A 27,875-nucleotide genomic window follows, 5' to 3' on the forward strand; every position below is an offset into this window, starting at 1 on the left:
AGTTCCCAAGTTCAGCACCTACTGTGAGTGAGCTGTTGACCACTCAAAGCAGCTTTACACTGTAGTTTTGCCATTCACCCATTCACTCACACTGTCACTGTCATGAGGGATCGAATTGTTCAAGGATCACTCTCACAAAAGACCGTTTGGGTCATCACTTGAGAAATAATGTTCCATTTATGATCATTGATCATTATTATAATCATATGGTCATCAGTCTCTGGCAAAGGTCTACTTTCACACTTTATATATCCAGGCGTCAAGGCTCATTTTCACCGTAACATCATAATGACCTGTAAAACACTTCTGGCTTTTATTTAACACCATAACTCAGGAACAGAATGGAGGATTGTTGCCATGTTACCTGTCACGTGTGGTTGGTGGATCATTTAAGTTGATAAAAAAGTTTTACCTACAGGAACACTTCGATATAAACAAAGCTTTATCACAAAAGCACATTTTCCCGTAACCACATAACCTCATGTCACTGCTGGAGATTCTGTATTTCTGCCAGTAATTCTGACCCTTAGAAGACACGATAGTTTGTTTCTCTGCATTTAAGAGTATAATATATCCAAGGAGAAAGTATGGGGATGAATTTAAGGTAACTCATTTGTAGATTCTCAAGCAGAGATGTACTACACAGTCTGAGGCTTTGTTGAAAACACTGCAGTTTTACCTCTCCAGCTTTATTGTTTTAAAATGACAATTTCATTCCAGGTTTTTACAAAGCAGCGTGTCCAATTGTTACCAACGCTTTACAAATCACAGCTGATTCAACGCCTCCAGTGTTGATGTTAACTTTTGCACTTCATGCAACACTTTGAGTGCATATACATTTTTCAGCACCCAAATTTGTGAAATATCTACTAATATGTTGGAATCAAGAGTATGGATGTACCTCCTCAATGTCTGACTTGACTCAGTATAATTCACTCATCAGTGTTTAACAATAATGATGCTATTTTATTTTTATGCTTTTCTAGTGGACTTATCATGGCTGTGTTGTCACGCTCGGATTTATTCATGGGACAGATTTTGGCAACACAGAATGTGGATTCTGTCAGCCAGCAGAAGGTTTGTGTCAGGTGTACTTTAGCTAACTGCGACAGGATTGGTTTAAAAAAAAAAAAACTGTATACCACAATGTCTTCTTTCCCTTGTTAGTCTGCTGACACTGCAACACAAACACATAAGCAAGTGCAGGCCGCAAGAAAATCCACACACTTGCATATGCATGCTTACACAACCTGTGTAGGAGACGTGCACACACACACACACACACACACACTCACACAAACTTTTCTTTCATGCTCTTATACATGCACACTCACAGTGGAGCAGTGCTGTTGTCAGCAGGGGCTCATTTAGCCACTAAGCGATTTAGGATGTTCAGTGTGTGTGTGTGTGTGTGACTGTGTTAGTGACAGATTGTGGCCAACAGTACCATGCCCTACCTCTCATGGATTAATGCTTTACATCTCCTTCTTATCTTGTCTCTGGATATGCTATGATAAACATCCTTAATTGGAAAAGATTGAAACGTGTGGTCAACAAGTGACTCACTGCGACGCCGGCGTGAGATTTGTCTCTTTTTTAAACGCAGCTGCTCTCCCAACATTTTATCTCATACTCCACATCTCATTTTATTCAATAAGCTCGTCGTGTTGCACTTGACCTCTGTAGTGTCGTTCGCTTAATTCGCTGTTGTGCTGCACCTGCACTGTTTGCTATAATGGCCACACATGGCTGTTGTTATTTAAATGCCTCATACATGCATAATCAGCCTCCTAATGCAGGCTATTGTTCCTGGTTGTCATGTGTATTGGTTTTTACTCCAGTTGCATACATGAAAATATATACTATGTACTGTGTGTGTGTATATATACACATATTATACACATAATCTGTGTATAAATGATTAAGATTTGGTCAGAATCAAAGACTGAAGAAAAGTCATGGCTGCTTATTCACAGATTTAACATTAGCGTGGCTTTTATACAGATAATTGGACAATTATGACGCCTGTTATACGAACAATTACACAGACGTGTATGGATTGACAGAAAGCAGCAGTGTCATCACAGATCACACGTGTCTTATTGCTGAAACAAGGATTGTATAATAACAGTAAATATTGTCATATAAAGCGAGAGAAAGAGATCCTCCTTTATTTGCCAAGTGAAAGGATGCGACTGTGCAAAGACACTTTTTTCTGACATATAAATATGCAAATCAGAGCATAAAAATGCGAAAAAAAATCACTGATCATTGTGTTAAAGTTGAACTCCAAAGCACGGTTTGGATCTGACAAAACGTGGCGTCCTCACCCTCCCTGCTCCCCATCTTGACGACTTCACCTAACAGGAAGTTCAACAGCTGCCATTTTTTTGCCTTCTTGTTAAAACTTTCAACCAGAACAAAAACAGAGTAAACTAAGAAATCTGTGAGTGCCTTACACTCAGCCAAAATATGATAAAAAAAATTGTTTTTTTTAGATCACAGAAAGGACACTTGTGCTGAATAGTTGGATTAATAACAGACAGAGAGAGAGAAAGAAAGAGAGAAAGAGCTACTACTGTGTGTTATAGCTGCAGTAGCTAAAATGTTACTATGGGAACAGAACCTCCTCCACTATGAGCAACATGTGTAGTTCTTCTTCTGCTGACCTGACTCTCTCTCTCTCTCTCTCTCTATCTCTCTCTCTCTCTCCCCCCCCCCCCTAACACCCCCCACACTGTTTCCCTCCTTTGCTCTCTCTCTCTTTTCTTCTACTTTTACTGCTGTCTCTTGATACTTTGACAGGTTAATGCTCAGCTACCATGTCAGGCTTACGCACACACATACACCCTAAGGTTGTGTGTAACAGGGGATTTCATTGGGGGACAGCAGGGTAGACAGTTTAATCTGAGAGAGAAGGGAGGAATGATGAGGAAGCAAGTGAAGGGAGAGTGAGACGGAGAGGGATCAGGAGAGAGGCGGGGAGCAACAAAGGTTGTGGCCAGGACAAAAATCTTCATTAATCTTCAGTTTAACTAAGGAAGAATGAAAATGTTTGCTTTTCTAGACTTGGATTGAAATGTCACAAAACATCAGTACGGCAGAGCTCAGAGCATATAATATAGCACACACACACACACACGCCTGTATCAGCTGTGATGCTGACATTTTACTCTGCTGCCTCCTATTTCCAGTGCGGTTAGAAGTCAATCTGGAAATCAGGAAAGTGCAGCGCGCCGAGCGGGAATCACAGCAACGATGACAACTCGAGATTTGAAAATATTATCTGCTGTGAAGGGAGTGAGTAAGCCTTCATCGGTAACCTCGGAGAAGCTGACTGTCTGTGTTCCTTTTCAATCATTGGCTCAAGGCCCCCTGGTGGTTAACTGCCCTCATGCACTAACCTCCTGTGTGTCAGCTGATGATGGATGTGGCCATGCCAAACTTTAATATTTGTGTGCGTCACCAGTAGTTATGTGTAATGTCACAGGTGATCTAGAGCGATGGAAAATACCCCCGAGTGTGTGTCGGTGCCACTGTTTTGTCTCTTTGCGTAAGTGTGTAGTTGTGTGTGTGTGTGTGTGTGCTTCTGTGTGCATTATTATTATTATTATTATTAGTATTATTATTATTATGCATAACTCTGGCACGTCCATTCGTCTGTGTTTGTGCAGATGTGAGTCCACCGGCTCATCCCAACTTCACATGGGACAGTGCTGATTGACGTCTATATCTCTGGTTGTCATGGTGATTATGATGGATGTGTTCCGCGTTACCATGGGGACCGGTGTGCATAATATAGTTTTAGCATAAGGAGATTCTGTTGCTGACAGTCGGATAGACGAGGAGACGTGCAGAAATAAACAGATGTAACTTCACTGGCTGATTTTTATATGTACGTAAGTGCGGTAAACATTATGTTATTTATTTTAACGGGTAGATAAAACCTACCTGTATGTAGAGAAATGATAGAGAGCGCAAGCAGTTAGAGTGACAGGCAGGGGAAGTGTTAAAAAAACCAGTGCACATCCTCTGATAAAGATGAAAGAGTCAGTACTGTGAAATTATAGAATTTTAACTATGCACCACCTGTAGTGCTGAATTTTAAACACCTTCAACTGAAGAGTTATCCAGAAGTTTACTTTTTTACAATGGGAAGTGTAAGATCCCGACCCGCTGTGGGTTCAAAGACATGAGATGTGTTGGAATATGCTCTGTGACGTGCAAACAAACAAAACTCTTCCTCTCGTTCGTCTTTTTTAAGTTATTAGTAATAGTGAGGTAGATTTTAGTTTAGATTCAGTGTTTATGACAAAGTTGGAGTGCTTTTTTTGTACAGCATCAAATGTCAGGGTTCAATAATGGGAATTAGGAAGACATATTTCAGGGAAAATGATTTTTATTTTAATGAAAAACTACACTGCCTCTCACTGTATTCATTAGTTATGCCCCAGTTAAGTTTTTCCTGGGGCCTGATCCTCATCTGAGGCATTTAATATTGAGTATATTGCTTATACTGAGACCAATTTCATTTTTAAATGTTGAGTAAACAGCCAGTGTATCCGAGTCTGGCACAGTAAAACGACACACTTGTGCACTGGTTTATTTCACACGTGTTCTCTAATCCTCTTGATTTGAATATTGAAAGTCACGTTTCAACTGAAATTACAAACCTCTGACATCATTTGTTGGTTTAACCAGTGACAGAGATTTGAAGAAGCAGCTCAAACAAGACACTTTGGAAATATAACTCTACATGTGTCTTACAATGAGACATAATTCAATATTAACATTCCCCTAATGTATGCAGGATACTGCACTACAACGTATAAGTGGTATTACCATCTCTATTATAGTTTTATTTGGAAAAAACGACATGAAATGCTCTTAAGTAGGATATTAGCTTGCACAAATACCTTTTGTTTTGCAAGTAAAAGGTGAAATGCAAGCTCTGCATGTGCACTGTCTAATGTAAATCCTTTAAATGTGCTGTTTACTTACTTTTGAAACCAAAACACATCTATTATTAGGCTGATATGATTATCCTGTGGTGTCGGTGGCCGAGCCCCGCTGAGGTAGCTGTAACAACACTGACATGCTGGATTGTCTGAAAACAGATGAGCTCGCACTGCGGTTACTTCAGAGTTAACGATGGAAATAGACGACGTGCTTTGCCGCGCTGTACTGACATAAATGTTGTAATTTATATTCATTTACAGGCACCAACAAGACATCTGTATATATATATATATATCATAAAAACACACATTTACCAGACACACTCCCTAAGTAGGCACCATAACACATGCATGATTTACTTGTTTTGAGACTTCAGGATCCCTAGCATATGAGATTGAACAGATATTACTGTAAAATAGACATGCGGGATGTGTGGACACACAAAAATCGTCCACTTTCATGCAAACACTGATAAACACACTGTTGCCACTCTGTGACATATTCACTCTGACGCACAGACAAACACGCGTCTGTCATATACAGACACTCTGCTGATGTGTATATCTGCAGTCAACATGCGTGACTGGATAATTCGCGGACGCGGGAGGCAATCAGGCTGCTCACCTGTGCATGACTCTGTGATACGCACCCTTTATCACACACACGTTACCTGACATATACAAGTATCTATTATCTGTGTTTGTGTAAAACAGCGACGCAACCGCGCGTAGTCGTGAACACACGCGGTCACGGCAACGGCGATGCAGACAGACACATGCAGCTACACGTGTTAATGAAAAGCCGAGTGCATCAAAACAAACAAAGTGCAACAAATATGAGTGTAAATATAAAATCAGGCTAAATCCAATGATAAGGAAACATTTCCACAGTGTTTCAGAGTGTGCGCAGCTCAGGCTGTGACAGTCGTGCACTTTGTGTGCCCACCTCCCACTCACACTTCCTGTAGAAGCAGAGCTTTACTGCACTAAAAAAAGAAAAAAAAGAAATCAACTTACAGCGTTCACCCCACACGGCACATTTACTGAAGAATTAACATAATTTGAAAAATCTGCCGCTGTTAACGAATGTAGCAATTTAATCATTAAAATAACCCACCGCCATATAGTATATTTTTAATTATTGCACAAATGTTACTGTTTTATTATGTAGTATTTGTAGTACTTGTCTGTATGTTGACAAAAACGTTTATTTCTCTCTGTTCGAGCATGTTGTTTCATCACATGCACCTGAAGGTTTGCACTCTAAACTGAGGTCGCCTTGAAAAACATGTGGCAGTTATGTGGATGAAATGCAAATATCTCCTCATTTTTGAGGAATCATTAGTACATCATACCAGCATACTTTATATCTCTGCCTACAACATGTACATGATGTACAAAATACCCTTTCTGCTGAGTTTTCACAGTGCATTTTCTGTTAAAATGAGCCCCAAACTCTTAACCCTTGTTAAAAGCCCACTTCTCCCATAAAATCTGTAGTTTTTTTAATACTAATATCCAGAGATAAATGTCCATTGTAACAAGTTTCACGAGTATTAGAATATGAATTCAACAAACACAGCAGCAACATAATGACTTTAAGCTTATTCTTCACTTGACCAAGTGAGCTGTACGAGACAATGTGAAGATTATGGAACGTGAACAAGCATTTTGTGCAGTTTAACTACATGTAAGTGAACTCGGTTTCACACTGTCCAGTCTCAGGGTTTGAAAACGTAAACCTCCAACAGCGCTGTGTATTTTTAAACACAGACGGACACGTTGAGAATAAGAGATTATTCTCCCAAAGGAGCACTTTAGCCTCATTAATAATCCAGATGCACACACACCAGATGCACACACACACATACTCACACATGCACACATGTGCAGACACATACATGCACCTACAGGGCAGCTCCTGTTTCAGTTTAAATGGCCCTCGATTTGAAAAGCAAGACGTGATCGGCGAATGTAGCTGCATGTGAAAGACAGACAAACAGACAGAGAGAGATGAAAGAGTGAGGAGATGAGGATGTTAAGTAGAATGAAAGACAAAAAAAAAAAAACAGCGGTAGACGGTGGGAGAAGGCTTTACGAGTGTTTGATCCTTCGTCGTGGCCATGCATGCAACATTCATGCGGGTAAGCACTTGGAAATAGAACTGCATTCAAGGTCAAACTCTGAGGAGCGAAGGAGTGGGAGGGGAAAAAAAAGAAGATGAAAAATAGGAAAACAAGGTGCTGCAGGCAGCAGTGGAGAGAAAATGTCTTGCACTTTGTTCTCCTTCCTTCAATTAAACATTGATGGAAGATGGATAAAAACAAAACCACAAGCAAGGAGGAGTTTAAATAACCAGACTCTGCATTCATACACCTGCTCGCTGGCAGATAAACCTACAGTTTCACACGCTTCCCTCGGTGTCGCCGTCATGTCTAACACTGTGCAAAAACTCATACTGTTCAGTGTGACAAATATTCCAGTATGAAAGACTGAAAAAAGTTTCCTCGGCAAAGTAAGCACCGGAGATACAGTCTCAGTTCCTTCAGCTTGTCCTTAAAAGACGTTTTCATCATCCCCCGATCCTCATAAGCTCCCGACCCGACTTCCTCACATACACACATTATGACGCTCGTCCTGTATCATCTATTTCTCTGGCTGATTTTATCTGGAATTCTTACTTTCAGATTGTTTTATCTGTTGATCTCCCATGCTCCTTTCCTGCGTGTGTCTTCGTCACAATTTAGCCTATCTGCATGCCTCCGCCTCTGTTTCTTTATCTACATTCATATTTCTCTATCCCTTTCCTTATCTTGCTATTGTTCTTGCTAATCCTCTCAGTTGCTGTCTTGGTCCATCTGTATCTAATATTCATCCATCTTCCTTCTTATTCCATTTTTCCCCTTGCTCCTCTCTCTCTATGCTTCTGTTTTGTCTTCTAATTGCTTTTCCGTTCTTTCAGCCAGTCACTTATTCATCCGTCATCATCTTGGTTCGCTCTGACATCTGTCTTTACCTCCTCTAACATGTCTCCCTCTCTCTTTCACCCGTTCTCTCCAGCCCTTAGAATTCCACGACAGCCAGATGATCGATAGATACATTACAAATTGCAAGTTAATGCATCCGTGGCCTCTTTTGTGAAAAAAAAACATCAACTTGGTGTTCTGTTAATGGTGTTAAGGTTAAATGGAACTCTGTAGCATTGAATTAGGGGCAGCTTTTGAAAAGCTTCTCAATTTCAAAATGATTTTATTGGAGTGAGTGGAAAAGTAGTCTGAACATTGAGATGACAAAGTAGAAGAGTTCAGAATAAAACAGGTCTGCACGGCGGTGAAATCACCTCTTATGTGCAGGTCAGATTATATCAAATATATTCATAACCCGTTATACATCAACATATTTGCTTTAAAAACTTTTGCTTTTTATCTCATCCCATCGCTTGTGTCCCTTATTCACTTTGCAGCAGTTTCTCTCTGTTCACATATACCACAGTTTAAGCATAAGTCAACATTTACACATCCATTTAGTCCCTGTAATGCCAGTTGTGGTCATACAGACATGTTGTCTGATTTAATACAGATTGCATTCGCCTCACTGTCCCCACTGTATTTAGCCTGAAAGCTTTTTTTCATTTGTTTTTTTGTTTGTTTATTTTATTCGACTAATGCAGAACCAGATCAATAAATGCACTGTGTTAGAGGGGGCAGAAGCAGCTCTGTTAGTGATATAAACTATAGTGTGTCGCATTTCTACTGATATCTCTTGCATTTTCTTATCCAAACAAAGCACATTGGTGCCCTGATTATAGTACGGTTATTTTGCTTTTCCATTAGCGATAGCTCCTGGTGCTTTTTTTTTAAGTACCTGCTCTGGCGAGGTTCCAAGCAAGCTGAGCTGATGCTATGTGTGATGTTGTAAGACTGCCGGCCACCGATTGGTCAGAGAAGAGGCGTCGCAGGAAGAGACGTCCGACACAAGAATCTCTTAAAAAGACTTAACGATCCTAAAATCAATTATTTATTTGATAGCAGAAGTGAGCGACTGGTCTTGGTTGAGTTGTGTTGAAGACATTTCAGCTCTCATCCAAGAGGCTTCTTGGACCTCTGAGGCTGATACTGGTCTAGAGAGTTGTTCAGTTAAACAATGCACATCGTTCACACCTCCCAGTTTCAGGTTGTTGGTTTGTCGGTCTCTCTTGACCGGCATCATCCTCAGAGGTTAAATACCTGCTTCAAGACCAGTCGCCAACAGCGAACTACTGAAGAAGATGACTGAAATATGTGTCCCTCTGATCTCTTGTGACATCACCTGTTACATCTGTCGTTCATTTGCATTTCAAAGCCCAAGTATTGATTGGTAAAAGTAAATCGAAGGTCATCTATATGAACTGAGAAAGACTGACAGGGCTGGATGTCAGTACATGTACACGGCTTGCTGACTTTTTCTTCTTAATATTGACCTGCATCCGTGTGTCTACAGTATATATGGAATATATAGGGGTAAATGTCAAGTGGATATAAAGTGGAATACTCATCTGAGGTTGTGGTTGTAGTTGCTCAGTGTCAGGTCGTATGCTTCATGCTGTTGTCTTCTCTAGATTGGGAAATGTTAAGTTGAATTTAAGTTTCAGTGTTTCAGAAACTGTCATGAGTAGCGATGCGACATTTACCATTAAATTCTTTGTGACAGTCATTTAAAACTGTGACTTGATACGGTGACGGTAATCTGATAATTCCCTATTTTAAAAACAACTGTCACTTTTCGGGTTTTTTTCCTCATATCACGTACCATCGATATTCGCACACAATTAGCGTTTTCAACACTTTTAAAGTGGATATTTCCCTGCGCTGGTACTGACTGATCAGTGGAACAGCCTGAGGCATGTTAAACATGGTTTTTCTTGCATGTGATGGAGCTTTGTGTTAGCGCCGAGTCCTTGACTTAAAATAAGCGACTGATTTATAATCGAACCTTCATTTTAGCTTTGTTATTGGCCCACAGAGGAGCAAGGTTACCTTTTCAGCTCAGTGGCAAAATAATTGCATGTGGTTTCCGTGTTAAACACCATCACCCTCACTGGCTGCAAACGAAGGGGAGGACGTGCAACTGTTGAATGTTTCTAATCAGGGCAGCGAAGCGTTAAACTCTCTGTATGCGGGCTATTTGTTTAAGATGTCAGGGATAACATCGAACACACAGTGACACCCTGGGTCTCTCCTTGACTCTTGCACAAACACACACACACACACACACAGGTATTCAAATGGAAAAGGCAGGGAGGCATGCACACTGTCAAACATGCACATAAACAGACTGTTAGACACTCCCACGAATGAAAGGTTGACTATTTAATTATACGTTACACTTTTTTCTTTTTTTCTTTTCTTTCTTTTTTGACATTCCTACAAGAGAGGGAAACAGTAAAGGTTGGTACCACTTTACTGTATCACACTGAGACAGGGAAAAAGAGATGTTTCCCTAATAGTACCAGCCCAACACTGTGTCCTGTGACACTGTGGTTGTTTTTAAAGGCTCCCTAATAATAATTTATTTTCCCAAATTGTCCCTCTTTATCACACTTAGATTAAGTGGCGTCATTAGATGCATCAGATGGCAACAATAATACGAGGAGAATATTGGCTCCATAATGCGAGTCAAATTTTGATCTCACAACATCTATTAGGAGCAAATATGATTTGGATATTTAGTCGTGTGGCTGCTGTAAGAATAATAATCGCGGTCGTAATCTATCCATCAATCAATGGCCTCTCTGTTTATGTCTCTTTCTGGTGATCTAACGTTAAATCACTCTTCTGCCCTAATTGGTCTAGATGTCAGGCATTTTTTTTTTTGACTGGCAGACGGCATATGTTTTTTGATTCTTGGGCAGATGCTGGGAGCATCTGAAGGTCAGCATGTATGTGTGTGTAGGAAAGAGCAGCAACCAATATTTTAACAAAGTATAACAGAGTAATAGCTATAAATAAAGAAAAAATAGAATATTGCATTGTCACACTCAAAGGCAGCACAACAGGTGACTCATACAAACTTTTAAGTGTCGCCTCCAAGTGTAGCGTTACCCTCGTCACTTGAATGAGTTGTCAAGGTTTGTTGTGGCGGCAGAGATCCAAAGACACAACCGCTGATACCCGAAAACCCAGAGTGGGAAGTGTTTTCTGGTCATGACGTGTTATTGCACCAACAAACGGGGATCACAAGTTAAGGCACTGGCAGAATTCAATCAGGGCAGATGCGGCTCACACAAACCACGGCTTTAAAAGTAACCACAGCATTCACATTGTCAAAAAAAAACAACCGCACAATCCTGCGAATCACAAAGCTGGTGTTTGTGACAAGGCGTCAGTGACACGAATGCAGAGTCTCGGGTGTGAAGAAAAATGCAACCTGTTCATGTGAAAGAGCAGCTTTGTGTGTCTCATCCAGATGGGTTTACATTTGGAGAAAGAGAAATGGAAAAGCGAAAAGAATGCCTTTAGCCCCGACATGTCTGCCGCCGCGGTCCAAGGAAGATGAGGCTGTTTCGTAGGACCAGATGGTGCAAACACTGCTCTCTTGGTGAATCATTTTTCATATGCACCACTAAATCAACTCAAAACTAATTTCACAAACAGCTAGATTAAGTCACAAACACACACACACACATCACAGGAAGCTCTTATTCTTTTGTTTCACTTAACGGCAGATTGAAGAACAGTCAAGTATCCCATTACACACGGCGTAGGAACTAAAACATCACCAAAGGGAACTGGAGGTTCCACTTAGTGTAGGAGTGAGAACGGATACAACTGTTCAGACTAATCACCGGTTTACCCGCAGTGCCATTGTGCGTTGTCAAAAAAGGGAGTTAGGAGAAGAGCCTGCATTCTGTCCTAAAATCTTGTTTATCGTGGCATGGAGTGAGTGAACAGACTTCACTTCAGCTTTGTCTCCTGCCGGCCTTGCACCCTCAAGGAAAAGAGGTGATGTGTTGATGATCTTCTCTTGTCAGCTAGAGTCAATTCACACACATGTGCATGTCTCTCTGCGATCTACGTATATGTGCATGGATCTGGTAAAACCCTGTAATATACTATAACCTGAGACAGACCCAACTACCAGTCGTACCAGTGAATAACGTGAGCGGCAGAGAACAGGAGACGAGATAAAAGAAATGTTTGTGATGCATCACCGTGCTCTTTATTTTCTCTGCTGCAGTGAATCACTTATGCTGATTTTTGTCATTGCTGAGGTTATTATTCTGCCTGTGTTTGGTCGTCTCCAGCAGAAATGATGTAACATTATTTGTATGCCGCGTCTGTCATCCAGTACTATCAGACCTGATGGAGGGAGTGTTTTGTGTGTATACAGCAGCACTGCAGGGGCAGACAGGGTCGAGACGTGTTTATTTCACTTTTTAATAACTTTTTGTTGCTGCTTCGTCGTGTTTTGCGGTCTTGATAAGCTTAATCGGTGTTGTGTCCTGTTGCATGTAATGGACATTATTTTTATTTTAAAGGTAGACATTACACTTTTATTTTATTCGATTTAGTTTTTCCAGATACAGATTGAGTTAAAAATCTGAAGCAATCTTTTCCCCATTGGTTCTAAGAAAGTTGTCCGGCCAAAATGGAAAAGGCATAACACTAAGCTGTAACACTGAGTCTGGAGACCGGTGTTGACTTATTATTTTATTAAGGTGGTTGATGTTGGTTTCTTTTCTTGTCTTTTTAGCGTGACCACAATGATCCCCTCGCTGTAATCAAACATTCACAAACCTCTGCAAAGCTCCTTTCTTCCCAATGAAACACTGATTGAATGAAAACAAAATTGATGTCTGCAGCTGCTATGGAAACTTTATGAATGTCCAACCAGGCAACCAGGAACGTCTCAGACCTGGAGGAAATTAACATCAGACGAAAAAACAATTAGGGAATCAAATACGTGCACAGTTTTCCTCCTCTCTACTCTGTCAATCATCGCAGGTAAACTGAGGTATGAAAGGTGCAGATGGGGTGATGGGGGAGAAAAGGGGGTAGCTATATATTCAGCTTCACAGCATATAGGGGGCAAGAGGTTTATGGATGGGTGGGTGGATGTAGATAAGAGAGCAGAGGGGATGGATGGATACAGCCAGAGGAGACAGAGGAGAGGAGAGGATGATGTAGATGGCCCATAATCCTTAGAGGCTGACAGCACACTGGGCCTTCTGTGATTGAAAATCTGTCTGTGTCTGTGGGTGTGCGTGCGTGCGTGCGTGTGTGTGTGTGTGTGTGTGTGTGTGTGTGTGTGTGCGTGTACACAGATCTGAAAGTGATAGTGATCTGACTATCAAAGTGATGCAGGAAAGAGATGGAGTTATGGGACAGAAGGAAAGGATGAGGAGTAAGAAACAGCAAGTGGAGAGAAAGAGATGAGGCCAGAAAAGCCATTACACATAAAATCAATCAGCTGAGAGAGAGAGAGAGAGAGGGGGGAGGGGGGAGAGATGGCGGGAGAGAGAGAGAGAGTTGAATGCTGTGTGTAAGTAAGATCTTAAAGAAAGACATAGTGAAACAGGATAAAGAAGGAATCCTCCGATGACTGTGATATTGATGACAGCACAGTGAGAAAAGGGGGGATGAATGGGTGGGAGAGAGGAGGGTGGCAGGATGAGGCTAAGAAGGAGTGATCAAAGCACCCCAGGCCATGAAAGAAAACGGGTGAGGGAGGGTGAGTCGGGCAGAGTTAGGAAGGATGATTGAGGAGGAAGTGGACTTGGGAGCCTGAGAGAGGAGGATGAATGGGGACGAGGGAAGGAAGCATGGAGGGAAGAACGGAGCGATACACAGGAAATGATGAGAGGAAGCTAAAGGGAGAGATTTGATGTTTGTAACTAAAAAAAATACTGTTTATGTAACAGAGGGGGAAAGCAAAGACAGGGGCAACATGAGCCCAACCTTTGTCTCTTCATTACACACACACACACATACACTTTCCCTGTTCTTATGGGTCAGTGCACCGGGGCATGAGCATGTGTTCAGCTTCCCTCAGGTTGCAGTCTGAAATAAAAGCAGCGTACAAAGAACAGCTAAACTGTGCGGTCACATTTCAAAGTGCTCACTCTGATGAAATCAAATCAGAATCAATGATCACAGAAAGTTTACCTTCTATGCTGTTTTTTTTCTCTCTTTCATCTCCGTGTCCGTGTGTAAAGCCCGGGGGAAAAATATTATCACGGCTGCCTTTTTTTTTCTGCACAGCCTCTTAGAAAAATCAAAACAAAAGTGATGTTTGATATTTGTCTTTAAAGGCGGATGTTGATTCTCTAAGGCACTCAAAAGGCAAATCAAGGGGCTGCGGTAGCTTAAGGCCCTGGTATACCCAACGTGCACCATGCGCATGATGCAAATTGGGCTATTAACACGCACCGGTAGGTGGAGTATTAAGCCCCCGCTCACCAAGCAGAGAAAAAACATCAAGACGAGAAAAGTGTGATATAAATACAGACAATTTACCCTGTATTTGTACTGTAAGAAGGCGTCGTATGACAGGCATCATAAAACACAAAATAAAAACAATGTAATGAGTTAAACAAAAGTTTTCCACTTACTAAGACACAGCACAACCGCTGGACTAATAGTAGCACAAACAAATATGACAAGAATATGTAATCATTTGAATTCTAATTCTAAATTTTGACATAATGATGTATATGTTAGTGCATAGACAGATTATTAAGAGAGAAGGAGCTCTAAATCATCGTTGTGTCTCTGTAGCTCTCCAGACACAAACGACTTCACTACGAGTCGTTCTATTTTAATTCAATAATCGATCGCATCAATTTTTGTGTCTCATTTTAAAGCTGAACCCAGTTCAAGCACCTCAGTGCTCCCCGGTTGTCAGGGACAGATTGGATTAAATGCTTCTTGATTTAATGTATCCTCCTATATCCTGAGCAGACTCGTATGTAATGAAATTCTATTCTTTGAGTCAGTTCAAAAGGTTTAGGGTTCCAAAGATAATTCAATGCACTATGAGCAGTGACCTGCTTTTTATAGTAACTTTTGTTGTTTTTACAGTGACATATTCATTTTAAACTACAGCGGAGAAAGAGAGCGAAGTGACGGGATGAGGCTAATGTGAGGCAGACACGGTGATATTAAACACTGTCACACAGATGTCTTATCATGATTAATGGGGCGGGAGTTGCCAAAATTAACATGTGCAACATGGAAAGCTGACTAGTCCCATGTAAATCCTGATGCACGCACATTTACCAGACGGTAATCAGTCTTGGCTATAGGTACCTGGACTCCTCACCCTCTCCCCATGAGTACGCAGCAAATGTCACTTTTTATTAGAGCAGCTGTTCCTGAAGCGGTCGCTGCACAGCTCTGCCGCTACTGCCATGACATACAACAGAATTTGCGATGATGCTAATTGCATCACGTGTCGGCCAAATGAACTACATTATTAGGCAAAAGTGACTCATGGCTGAGTTTTTGTCTGGTTTGTGTAGCCACAGAAGTCTGATTTCAGATTTGTGTCACGTCAGTTTGTGCTTCTAGATCCGACGTACGACTAATGGCTGCTAATCTGAATAGTCATGTCATCGTCAGTGTGGCTTTCAGGTTTTTCTAAATTCACAATCACGTTCAGTTTCTCTTATGTTAATATAATGACTTTTATGCATGACATTATAGTGTCACATTCACCAAAAGGCATTCCATTTTTTTTATTTCACAAGTTCCTTTCCCTTCTTTAATGGGACCTACATTCCAGTGCACCTTAAGCCCTCTGCACCTGTCTGTCATCTGTCACGGGCATGTTGATAGGCTGGGGGGTGGTAAGAGGTGTGAATGAGAGTAAGTGTGTGTGTGTGTGTGTGTGTGTGTGTGTGTGTGTGTGTGTGTGTGTGTGTGTGTGTGTGTGCGTGTGTGTGTGCGTGTGCATGTACTGCATGTCCGCCAGTGCTCGCAGACGTCATGTTGTCATGATGTGACTGCTGGCATCCTGCAAGCTGGTCTGTATCCCACAGTGTAGGCACACACACACACACACACACACACACACACACACACACAGCTGCAAATGAGATGGTGGGGTCTCACTGGGTCTTGGTTCGAGGTGTTGAGTCATTTACCCAAATCTTCCCAACTGTCGAGCTGCTGAGTGACTGACTGTCTGTCTGGATAAACAAATGGTCTGTCTCCGAGTGTCATCCTCGCCTGTCTGTCTGTCTGTCTGTCTGTCTTTCCGTCCGCCAGACTGTGTCCACCTGTGTCAGCCGGCTTTTAGTGATGAATGAATTATAAATTAATAAGTAACACATTCCGTTTCAACACTCATACTTTGGGACAATGCATGCTTTTATTCCCACTCCACACATTTTTGAATAGCAGCTTACGCTGACGCACTTTGACACAAGCCGCAGTTTTAATGAGACAGCGGCAACTGAAAAGCATGCTTTGTTCCCAACTTCTCACTGTGGTTTGCTGGGGAAAACAAAACCTCTCAGTCGATCTTGAAGTTCATCGGACAGCCTTTGTTTTCTGCTTCATGCTGTTGTTTTCTTACGATCTGATGCACTTTGTTTCAACCCCTTGTCTGTTTTGTTTTTTTGTTTCACTCTTCTTCAGTTTGTCTATTTCTGTTACCCCGAAAGTCTTCATGTATTTCCTGTCTCGACTCAGTGCACTGTGTTCCGTCCAAGTCCTATAATATGTTTCTATTCATTTCTATTAGTTATTGTCTGTTGCTCCGTGTGAGTCTTGGACCACAGTCATTCTCTTTACCCCTCCCCCCCCTCCCCTCCTGTGGGAGGAGTTTGGCTTGGTGCCCACTTTATCTGTCATCTGTACATGCAGGCCCCAGGGCCCCGCTGCCAGGACGAGCCTGAAGGATGTGCATGTATACCTGACAGTGCCTGTCTACACCCTTATAAAGGATGTGTCTTTTCCTGCTTATCAGTGAGTGCAGTTTAGGAGAGCACACATCTCATGGTTCTCTGTCTTCTCTAAATGCCGATGATATCATCGTGATGTGTGCTGTGGAGTAATATAGATTGTGTGCCATCCCAAATTGTACTCACTGGTGTGAAGGGAAAATGCATGTCTGCTGTAAGAGTGTGTTACATACAGTATTGCCTCTTTTATGTATAACTATAAATTATACAAATATAATTTATACCTTGTTTACAGTTGGACTTGTACGCTCTAAGAAAAAAGGTATATCATTGAATCTTTTATCACTGGGGCAGTGGATTTTTTTTTAACTGGGCTTGATTTTCTTTGAAGAGGAAGCGTTTCATAATGCTCCGTCAAACTGGCCTTTTCTTCTTGTTCAAAGAAAAAATGGAATAAAGCCACGGTCCACTTTGATATTTTGCCAAACAATCAATGTCCCAGTGACACAACAAGGTCCAATGTAGTATGTTTTTTTTTCTCAGTGAGTGTAACTGTATAAATTATATGTGTATAATTTATGCCGTGTGCACAGCGCAATCCATGTGTCTTTATCTGTTATACAGCAATCAGCACGACTACCAATTATCAACCCTACTATCCATCAGATGTGATCATCAATTTGAGAAAATCAGGCAAATCAATCATCACATCTTGGTTTACGTGCTCGGAAACTCAATGAGGATTTAAAAACGAGAGACCAAAACCAGTAAACCAGCCGATTGGGAGTCAGATCTTAAATTTCCTTGGTGGTGATTGGAGGAGACGAGAGCGGAGCTCTGTGATTGGACAGAAAGGAGAGAGGACAGAAGCTCTGAGTGTGACAGGAACTGCAGCCTAATCCTTAAACCCCACCCCTGATTCTAACTGGTGAAAAACACAGCTCCACAATCTGCCGGCCCAATTAAGTCATTGATTTAAATGTATGATAACGAGTGTAAAATAACTATTTACACATTAGCATGTGTATTCCTTTTTTTTTTTATATCTACTTCATAACTGAAGTGTGACGTAAGAGCTCCATATTTTCATCCATCTCTAACAATCAAGCCACAAAGTAACTCTCAGAGTTGAGAGCAGAGTGAATACACTAAAATAATGTTAATCAAGAGCAGTCGCCTCAAAGAGAGAGAGGCGGGGATTTGGGCTGGCCGACCTGAAATCAACTTGGCCGAGAAATGCTAGATTGTTTGAGAATTAGACCTCAGTTGCTAATTTGGACTGCAAAATTACTGCAGAAACATTTTTAATTGACCCGCCCCTTCCTGTAAAGTTGGCAAAACCAAAAGTATTTATCCCCAAAAGCAAGAAATTTAAGTTAAAAAAAGAAAAAAAGAAGTCCGCCCCCTCAGTCCCTCCTCCTCTCCCTAACCCAGGTTTTCTATTTGTCACTCTGATTTGATTGACAGCTGAGGACACATGTGGGGGCACTGTGAGGGGCGGCAGTGGGGTGGTGACCAGTCCCGGTTACCCCGGCAACTATAATAACCAGGCCGACTGTACTTGGATCCTATTGGCCGAACCTGGAGACACCATCTCTGTCATCTTTACAGACTTCCAGACAGAGGAGAAGTACGACTTCCTGGAAGTGGAGGGATCTGAACCACCAACCATATGGTGAGTCACTTTCTAAACTTATTTATTCATGTGCGTCTGTCCCGGTTGGTATTTTGGTGAGAAATGTGGTAATGTGATGGTGCCAGAGACGTCTGTTTATCATTTCCATTCTGTATGATTCAGTATTTTATGTTTCACATCCATGTCTGAATTGCAATGCCGGTATGAGTCATAGTTCAGCATTGAATTGCAGAGGCACACAGGACACAGAGTCAGGTGTAAGTGGCTGGATTGTGACAAAGAAAAACATGTTTATCCAGGAACATAATTTACAGGTGGCTCATAAGTCATAGCTCTTGTGATCTGATTTAAAATGTTGTAATAGTCACTATTTCACCGCACAGAAAACAATGTGTGTATCAGTATAATGGATGCAGTGTAGAGCCCTAATGTACTTTTGTTTGTGGCATATGTGATGCGGTCCTGATCCATACCCTTAACAAAAAATAACCGTTGACGTTATTCTGAGATAGCGCCGTCAAGATGTTGCTGAATTTATGATACAGTTTAACCACACTTGGCGTAAAGTGATAAAAAAAAGTTAGAGGAGATGATAAAAACAAGCTAAAACTCCACTAAAAGAAGTGGTGATAAAAAAAACATCAACACAGATATAAAGTATACTTTTTCTGTTTTTGAATTATGTGTCACGTGTGTGTTTCATATTTTTACATGGACTCTTATTTCCTAAAGGGACAAATTGTGAGCTTTCATCACATAATCATTGAAATGTAACGTGCGGTGTGTTTTTAGTGGATGTTGGGACACTGTTTTGTCCATCGCTAGCCCATCATTTGACTTTTAATGGCTCTCCACGGTTCCTGTTATTCATCACGTGTTTCAAATCATTCCCTCATAATAACATTTCATAACTCTGCCTGTTTATTGACTGGTGGGGAAATTAGAGTATTGATCAGCAACAGCTGCTGCTGTAACCCTGAATGTGAATCTCATCACGCTCAGGGATATTACTGTTTGTGCATGTGTAAGTATTTGATGGAAATAATGGAGAGAGGGTTAGTGTTTCTATTCATGTGCACACCATCCTGTTCATGCACTCGTTTGAACTCATGTGCATGATAATTAATGTACAGTGAATGGATTTTTACGCAATCATGTCATAGGGTAGGGATGGGTATGGATATTTATTTGATTATTTGTTTGATTATAAAAAGTCGATCAGTTAACGTGACTGTTTGTGAGGATATTAAAAAGGCGGGGTGTTTATAAACACTCATATGTCAGGTTTTTGCCACTCACCCACTGAAAATGTGCTTGTGTGAAAGTCCCTGGCCAAAATATTGATACATAAATACAGCACTGGTATATTAAGTTGGTGGCTAATCATCAGTAATATATGTCATTTTGTTTCCTACATGTGTTGTTCCACATTAAAGAATAAAAAATCTAGGATGAACACAAACACAAGACAAGAACAGAGGCACTTTTGTGTTTTTCAACAATTCCTATTTGTAACAAATTAATGGCCATTACGATCATTTTTGTCAAGCTTTTACTTTGAACCGTGGGCACACATAAAACTTTACTGCCGCAAAGAATTACCTTCTTAGGAGTATTTATGACCAGTATATAATGCTTGGATTCTGGCCTTTAGGGGACAATATGGTGGTGATTGGTAGTGTGTGATTTAGGCTCACTGGCATCATGACTCGTGTCAAGTTATTCACTTGCTGAATTGACTGCCCTGTGCTATAAAACATGTTGTGTTCATGTTTCCCCACAACAAGGGGCCTTTTTTTCTTTTCTTTTTGCAACCGGGCTGATAATATGGTTATGGATTTTGCTAAAAGGTGAGCATTATGATGCAGAGCATGGGTTTAAAAACAGCTGCAAGGTCTGCACAATTCAGATCAGAGTAGACACAATTAGTATTTAATGTTAAAGTAAAGAAACTCTACAGATATTTCAACGAAACCATACCTGACATACACACATTTATAAACGGTCGTTATCCACGTGATTAAGCACTTGAAGTTCACATTTCTTTCCCTTTTTCACGTGGCACACACAATTATAGTTAAGTAAAACTAAGACACTTCATTAAAATAAGTGACTTTAATGGCTTCTCACCTGGGTGGAATAGCGTGTCTTCATCTAGTTTCAAAAAAGGACTTGAAATGACTTATTAAGGTGGCACAGGAGGCACAACAACTCTGCAAGCCTTGCTGTGAGTGTGCTACATGGCAAGCTCCAGTGCTCCTGACAAAACACGAGCACACAAAACTATTCATCATGTCATAATAGCAACAAGATGGAGAACCTAACATGGTGATACATGCTTCACAGTGTGAAATAGACAGTTTATTTAGGGGTCAGGACTTGGCATTAGCGGCTTGATCCCATTTACGTTGTCATAATTGATATAGGTGGGCTGTTGGGGTTGTAATGGTTGCGATAATGTCTTCATATGAACCAGACTGCCCTTCAACACCTAAGTACCAATTTAACTTTGTTTGGCGTTCCAGAGATTACCCAGGTAATGTTGCCTTCCTGGAACATCCCTCATGGCTGCAGTGTTTTTCTGTTGGACTCTATACTCGGAGCATAAAGGTGCTTTATCTGAAAGCAGGTGTCATCCATATATGACTCGAGGCAGACAGTGATCTGTGTTTACTCCGGTGACCTACACGTCATCATTCCCTGAGAACTACACAGCAGCTCTGCAATTTGAATAAATATGTACATTTCTATAATATAATATATAGTGGTTAGCACTCTTGCCTTTGCGGCAAGAAGACCCGGGTGGTTCGCGACCTGGTCGGAACAAGGGTCTTTCTGCAAGAAGTTTACATGTACGTGGGTTTTCTCTAGGTTCTCTGGTTTCCTTCCACAGTCCAAAGACATGCAGATTTGGGGATTAGGCAAATTTGACAGTCTAAATAGACTGTAGGTGTGAGTGTAAGAGTGAATGGTTGGTTGTCCCTATGTGTGGCCCTGGGATGGACGGGTGACCTGTCCAAGGTGTACCCCGCCTATCGCCCTAAATCAGCTGAGATTGGCACAGTGTAGAATGTGATGGCACCCCACCTTGATGAAACACCTAGAAAAGCCATGATGTATTGTCTATTTGATCCTAAATGGGTTCATAATTTACAAAATGGACATCATGCTGTAGTTAAGATGTGAAACTAGTGATAGAGATATAAAGTCCTCAGTCAAATGACCCCCCAATCCATCCATCCTCTACCTCTTTATCCTCCACATGAGGGTCACAGCAAAAGGTGGGGTACACCCTGGACAGGTTACCAGTCCATCACAGGGCCACACAGAGACAAACACCCATCCACACTCACACCTACGGTCAATTTAGAGTGTTCAAGCTTCATGTTTTAGGACTGTGGTAGGAAAGTGAAGAACCTGGAGAAAACCCCACACGCACACATGGTGAGAACATGCAAAAACTCCAAACACCCCAATGTCCATTCAAGATAATACAGATTTCAGGCTTACCCCCGTTGGCTTCCCTTTCCAGACCCATAATAATGTCTGTTTTTTATATACAGGACAGTTTATATACAGTGTATATGATGATGTACTTTTTAGTACTGAAAATCATTATGGTAATAGAATGCATCAAGGTTATTTACGGCTGGATGGGTAGAATGTATGCTCAAAGTGCTTGACTTCTCCGTTTAGACGTTCATGCAGCATAATGCACAGTATAGTTGGAGTGAGAGCTGAAGCAGCATATGGGGAGTTTAACATGCATTAGTCATGTTTGACATTAATTAAAGTAATGACAGACACGTGCTGTTATAGTCTGCCAAATGCTGTGTTCTACTTTCTTTCTTTCATTTTTCAACCCACTGAGCATCTTTTCAGATAAAATAGGAGCACAACATCACTTGAATCTCATTAACTTGTGTTCTCAAATGTATAGATAACTGAGTCCTGTGTCCGTCTGCCGTGCTAGTCGTGCTCTTTCTGCCGTTTAATGGTTTACGTGAGTGTTCAGCTCAAGATGGAGCAGAAATTGGTTGCAAATCGATTGATTGACTTGCTAATTAGGTGTAATGCAAATAACAGACACCAAACACTGAATGACACGAGTCTCTGTGTGTATGTCTCCTCTCTGTGTTTTTTCTTGCATTAAAGTCAATTAATTCGTCATTAGGTGTGCATGTTTGAAATCTCTGCACAGTCTCCCCGTTTCTTTATCTACTTTATCTACTCCATGTACAGAGACTTGATCTGTCCTCTTTGTCCCCATAAAAAAGAGACCGGAAATAAGTCCCTCTGTAAACAATAATGTTTCCAGCCCTTTTGTCTGTAAACAACCTTCAGTTATCGCTCTCATCAGGTGATGATTAGGGAAAAAAAGAGACACATTGAAATGACATTAAAGAGGTTGAGCAGCCAGCAAACTAAACACGAGTCAATGCCAGCGACACAACATCACTATGGTATTGGATTAACAGTTTTGCAATGGTGTCAATCTTGTTACCAAATATTTTTTAGCACATTCTACTCTGTAATGGGGCATCCTTTTGAGATGATTGTCACAACAGAGTGACCCCACTGTGAACTCCATTAGCACTTTTAGCACTCCTCAGACGGGAAACCAGGCTCAGCTGTTTGTGTTTGAACCGGCAAGAATAGGATTTCAGATGTTTTTCCTTTGCAAATAGTGTTTCCCCAAAGCATATTTGAAGTTCCGTATTGAGAAAGCCCTATAGATGGACAGTAATAGTCAACACGCGTTAATGCGTCTCTCTTCGGGAACACGTCCAGCAAAGATTAAAGCACACTTTCCTAAAGTGCATGGGTTAAGGATTATCACTGTTGCTGTTTTTGTTACTTTGCAACAATTATGCACACTTCATTAGCATTTTAAGTGTTTTTCAGTGGTCGGATGTCACCTTTAATGCATTTATGTGTTTTCCGCATTATAAATATTTAATGTTTTTTTTTTTTTTTACGGGAACAACCAGGGGCAGAGGACTGATAAATATTCACACAATTACCTGAGAATTTAAGAATGTATTAGAAGATGTTTTTGCTAATGGGAGTGCCCCCAAGAAATCCCAAGACTCATGACATCATTTCCAAATGGCAGTTTTTATAAAAGTCTTCATAAATACATCCCGAGAACTTATTATGGACATAATAACCACATAATATGAAATCATAATATGCTGTCTTGGTGAATATTTTCCCACTTTAATTTAGCAGAAATTTGCATTAAACACTAACCTATTAGAAAAATACTCATCTTCCAAATGGCTTCACGAGCAACTCTGTTTATTCCTGTGCAAATGGTTGCAAAACAAACTGATTGACTCGCACAGGCAGGGCTACATTCAGGATGCTCAACGCCTGATCATTAAAAAATACTTCACAGTTGACACTGCACCATCTGACGCCCCAGAACGCTGTTCACAACGGCTGAACATGCAAGTTTTTGCATGAATCTTTAACGTGTTTATCAGTTTGATAGCAGCAGTCTCACCTGCATATATAGTGTATATCCCACATCCATGTTTTCCCTCACACACACACACACACATTAAGAAACTTAATCCATCTCACATAGACACTTGTGTCTAATCAGTATGCAGAAAAATGAGCTTGTGCCTGTGAGAGTAGTGTTCTAAGTGTCTGTGATCCTCGCAGAATGCCAGACACACATGGGTATGTGTCTCCCACACAAACACACACAGCACTTTTATATTTGTGTTGTTTCAAAAATCAGTTGCCCTTGAAACCAAGTAGAGCATCTTAAATAGAATTATCTCCCCCTATCTTTGTCTCACCGTCTCCTTCGTACTGCCTGTCTCTGCCCCGTCTCTCCGCTCTTTATCCAAAACACCTCCTCCTGTTTCTCTGTATCCGTACATGATTCCAAGAATTATCATAATGTTAAGTGCTCTTACTAGTTGTGCACCTGCCTGACAGCTTGTCATCAAATTCAGTATAATGGTGGACCGGACTATTCATAGTTTGTAATTTACAAGTCACCATCTTGTCTGAGATGACTGAAAATGTATTTTGTCAGGTTTGAGTTGGAGTTGAAGCCTTGTCTTCAATTGCCTGGAGACATGTCACTGTAGGCAAGTTGATTTAGGAGCCAGTTCATTTAACCCAGGCGATTTTTTACATACTCTACATATATTTGACAATATGCACTAAATGTATTCTCTAACTCAGACACGGTATGCACACGGTACACTGTGAAACATCTAAGCCACCCGCAAGTCACAACATACATTGTCCCTAAGACTTATAGAAGTTTACAGTCATATCAGTGAATGCTGTGTATGTCCAACACTGAGCCAGGGGAACACAACAGCATCTGTTTGTAGTAATAACTTGGCCCTCCTCCCTCTCTCCCTCGTCCTACTCCACTATAACAGTAAAGAGAAACCTGTGATCAGCACCAACATTTCATCATCACATCTGGTACAGCACAACACAAAAACATGCCCACTTAACAAAATAGTTGCAATAGATAAATCAGAGAATCTCAACAGTGCATGATGTACTTCGTAAATAAATCTGTCATCCAAAGTTGTTTTGAGGCAAAGCTTTGATTTACTATGAGTAAACACACCATGGGATAGTCACTGAGTAAAGTCCCATATTAAATAAACATCCTTATATAAAAACCTAGCTTTTCTGAGGACTTTAGACGAATGATTGTCATCCTTCATCAGTCTCACCGCAAATATGTGTAAAAACCTGAGGAAAGACTCAAATGCAGGACGCCACACGTAAAGGGTAGAGGCAAAATTCCATTTACTCAGTCCGAGAAAGGGGTCGATCCACAGGCAGTCAATCAAAATGGCAAAAGTATCAAAACAAGCGCCAAAAAAAACAGAAAAGGTCATACTGTAAACAAGAGAAAAAAACAAGCTAAATGTTAGAACGCTTACTGGATCCAGGCGAGATGAACTGGCCAAAAGTAAAAGGTGCACAGCGGCTAAATACAGATGAAGAGACACCTGCACATAGCTGACACCATCAAAGAGTAACTGAACCCCTAAACCACTTGTTTCAGGTTAAAACTAGTCTATATGGTTATCTAGTAATATGATTCAGTGATCCAGGTCCAATACTTGGTCCTATTACATTGACATTTTCGTACTAGCTGTCTCTTCCCGGCCAGCTAATACTGGGACAGCTTTCGTCACTGTCCCGGTTCTCCGTCACTGACCGTCCTCCTCTAGCCACGCCCCCAATATGGGGGGGGGGGATTTCGGGCTGGATATGCAGCAATTTTATTTCTGGCATGAGCAGGAGAGGAAGTAGGAAAATAAAACGTTCAGACACCACTTTTCTGCATCACAGAAAGAGTCCTCACGAGCTAAGCGTGCTCCTGTTTATTCAGTCAGTAGAAATACTGCTCCGTTTGTTGTGTTTAGAACATTTACAGTGTATTTCCATGCGAGAAGAACCCCAGAAACACCTAGTCTTGCGACTCTAGCTGTGTGGAAGCAGGCAGACGTGAGACACAAGCAGTGTAACTTGGTGGAGCTGTGCGAGCCAGAGCGCAGCACGTCTATTCTGCCCAGGAACAGTGAATACTTTTTTCTGATTGGCTGATAGGTTGCTAATTCAAGACAGCTGTATGAATGAGGAAATGTTAGGGACCAAAATAAAATGATGAATAATGCTAACAAACATCCTAAATTTGTATAATCTCTGTAGCAGTCACAACATAATCGTTACCATTGCCTTACACAACAACACACAATTCTCCGACATGGATGATGAAAGTCCTATATCATTCCTAACAGGTCACGTGTGTGTGTGTGACAGTCTTCATGAGAGATCGGAATAGAAACGTGTTGTCTACCTGCTTTGCTCATTTGCTTGAGAAATATGAAAGGACTAGTGTGAAAAGGGACACAAAAGTCTTAAAGCATGTGTGTGTGTGTGTGTGCCAGGAGGACGAGTACGTGATGTTATGCTTGTAGAGTGCTAATCAATGCTGCTGGCAGAGAGGATGCTGGGATAGCAGCACCATCCCGAATAGGAAATGGAGCGGTGACCTTGAACACAAACACTGTTTTTCACACACACTCAGCAAACAAGCACACATATCAGATGATTTCAAATATGTATAGAAAGATGCCGGGGAAACACAAACAAGGGAGGCAAAATGAGGCTGGTGCCAAACCCCTAACTCCACATCCTAATTTGTTTCATAGTTTCATATACATATTTCATATGTAGTCGCAGTTACTGGTAGTATAATAGCATTTTAGTGGGTCAGGAGAACCCATTTTTAATAGCAGCAGTGGATCAGTGGTGGGTATAGTTACTTTGGAAAGTTACTCTGGAGAATCTATTATCGAACACACATTAATGTGCCGAACAACTTTCATTGTGGGCTGGTAAACAAGCCCATGACATACACTGGCTCTGTTTATAAAATTGGGGCTTATAGGGTGAATTAGTGACCTTCACAATGTTTCTCTGTGGTGCATCAATTTTTAAATCCAATTTCTGGTGACCATAAGAATAATTAAGGTCAACAAGGGTATTATCGCAGCATGTTTATGAAGCAAATTTACCACAATATTAATCCACACCTTGATATCCATTGAAAAAATGAGAAGGTCAGTGGTTCTAATTTCCAGTCAGTCCTGCACTCTTATCACCTGTACCAACTGTAGGTGTACAGCACATGTTTCTCTGTGCTTTTTCCTGCTACTCTGGGTTCCTCACTTAGTCCAAAGACATGCAGAGTGGGGATTAGTCTAAAGGCTCTGATATACTTCCGCACACCATTGAAGAACCTGAAACATCAGCCCAGATTTTGGAATCGTGCGCAAAGAGCGTGGACAGCACATTCGCAAACTGAATTTCCACCCCACCAGTTGGTGGAGTAGTAGTCGCCAAGGATAGTCGTCCGAACCTCGACCTGGCGACCCTCAAACCGGCTGACACCCCGACTCCCCTGCCCGACCGACCTTTCAGCTGTGTGTTGCTCGATCCCTGCATCCAGGCTTGTACCGCCACCCTATGGTGAAGGGGGATACTACAGGACCCTGACGTGGGAGTATACCAGCGTCTGCGCAATGCGACGCTCACTTCGTCATGTGTGCGGAAGTATACCAGGGTCTTAAGTGGACACTCTAACGTGACCAGAGGTGTGAGTTTGAGGGTGGATGGTTGTTTGTCTCTGTGTGTCCCTGTGATGGACTGGTCACCATGGACTGGTGACCCCCCTTCGCCCCATGTAAACTGGGATTGGCTCCAGCTCCCCCCCCCACACAACCCCCATATCGTCTTCTGCAGAAGACGACAAGAAAGGCAAAGAGACAAACTACAAGACTCAAAGGGGTTAAAAACAGAGAGAGGCAGAAGGGCATTTTGAGTTACAAGAACAGAT

At 41.4% G+C, this 27,875-nt stretch overlaps 1 protein-coding gene across 1 annotated transcript in view; it reads left to right on the top strand.

The window, feature by feature from the left end:
* The window catches only part of csmd3b (CUB and Sushi multiple domains 3b), a 333,314-nt gene that overhangs the window by 163,765 nt on the left and 141,674 nt on the right, over nt 1-27,875 (top strand). The window contains exon 5 of the mRNA XM_058618912.1: nt 18,310-18,517. Within this exon, the coding sequence (XP_058474895.1) occupies nt 18,310-18,517 (208 nt within the window). The remainder of the gene's footprint in view (nt 1-18,309; nt 18,518-27,875) is intronic.

The sequence above is a fragment of the Solea solea genome, chromosome 20, assembly GCF_958295425.1.
Source record: "Solea solea chromosome 20, fSolSol10.1, whole genome shotgun sequence".
NCBI classification, from domain to species: Eukaryota; Metazoa; Chordata; class Actinopteri; order Pleuronectiformes; family Soleidae; genus Solea; species Solea solea.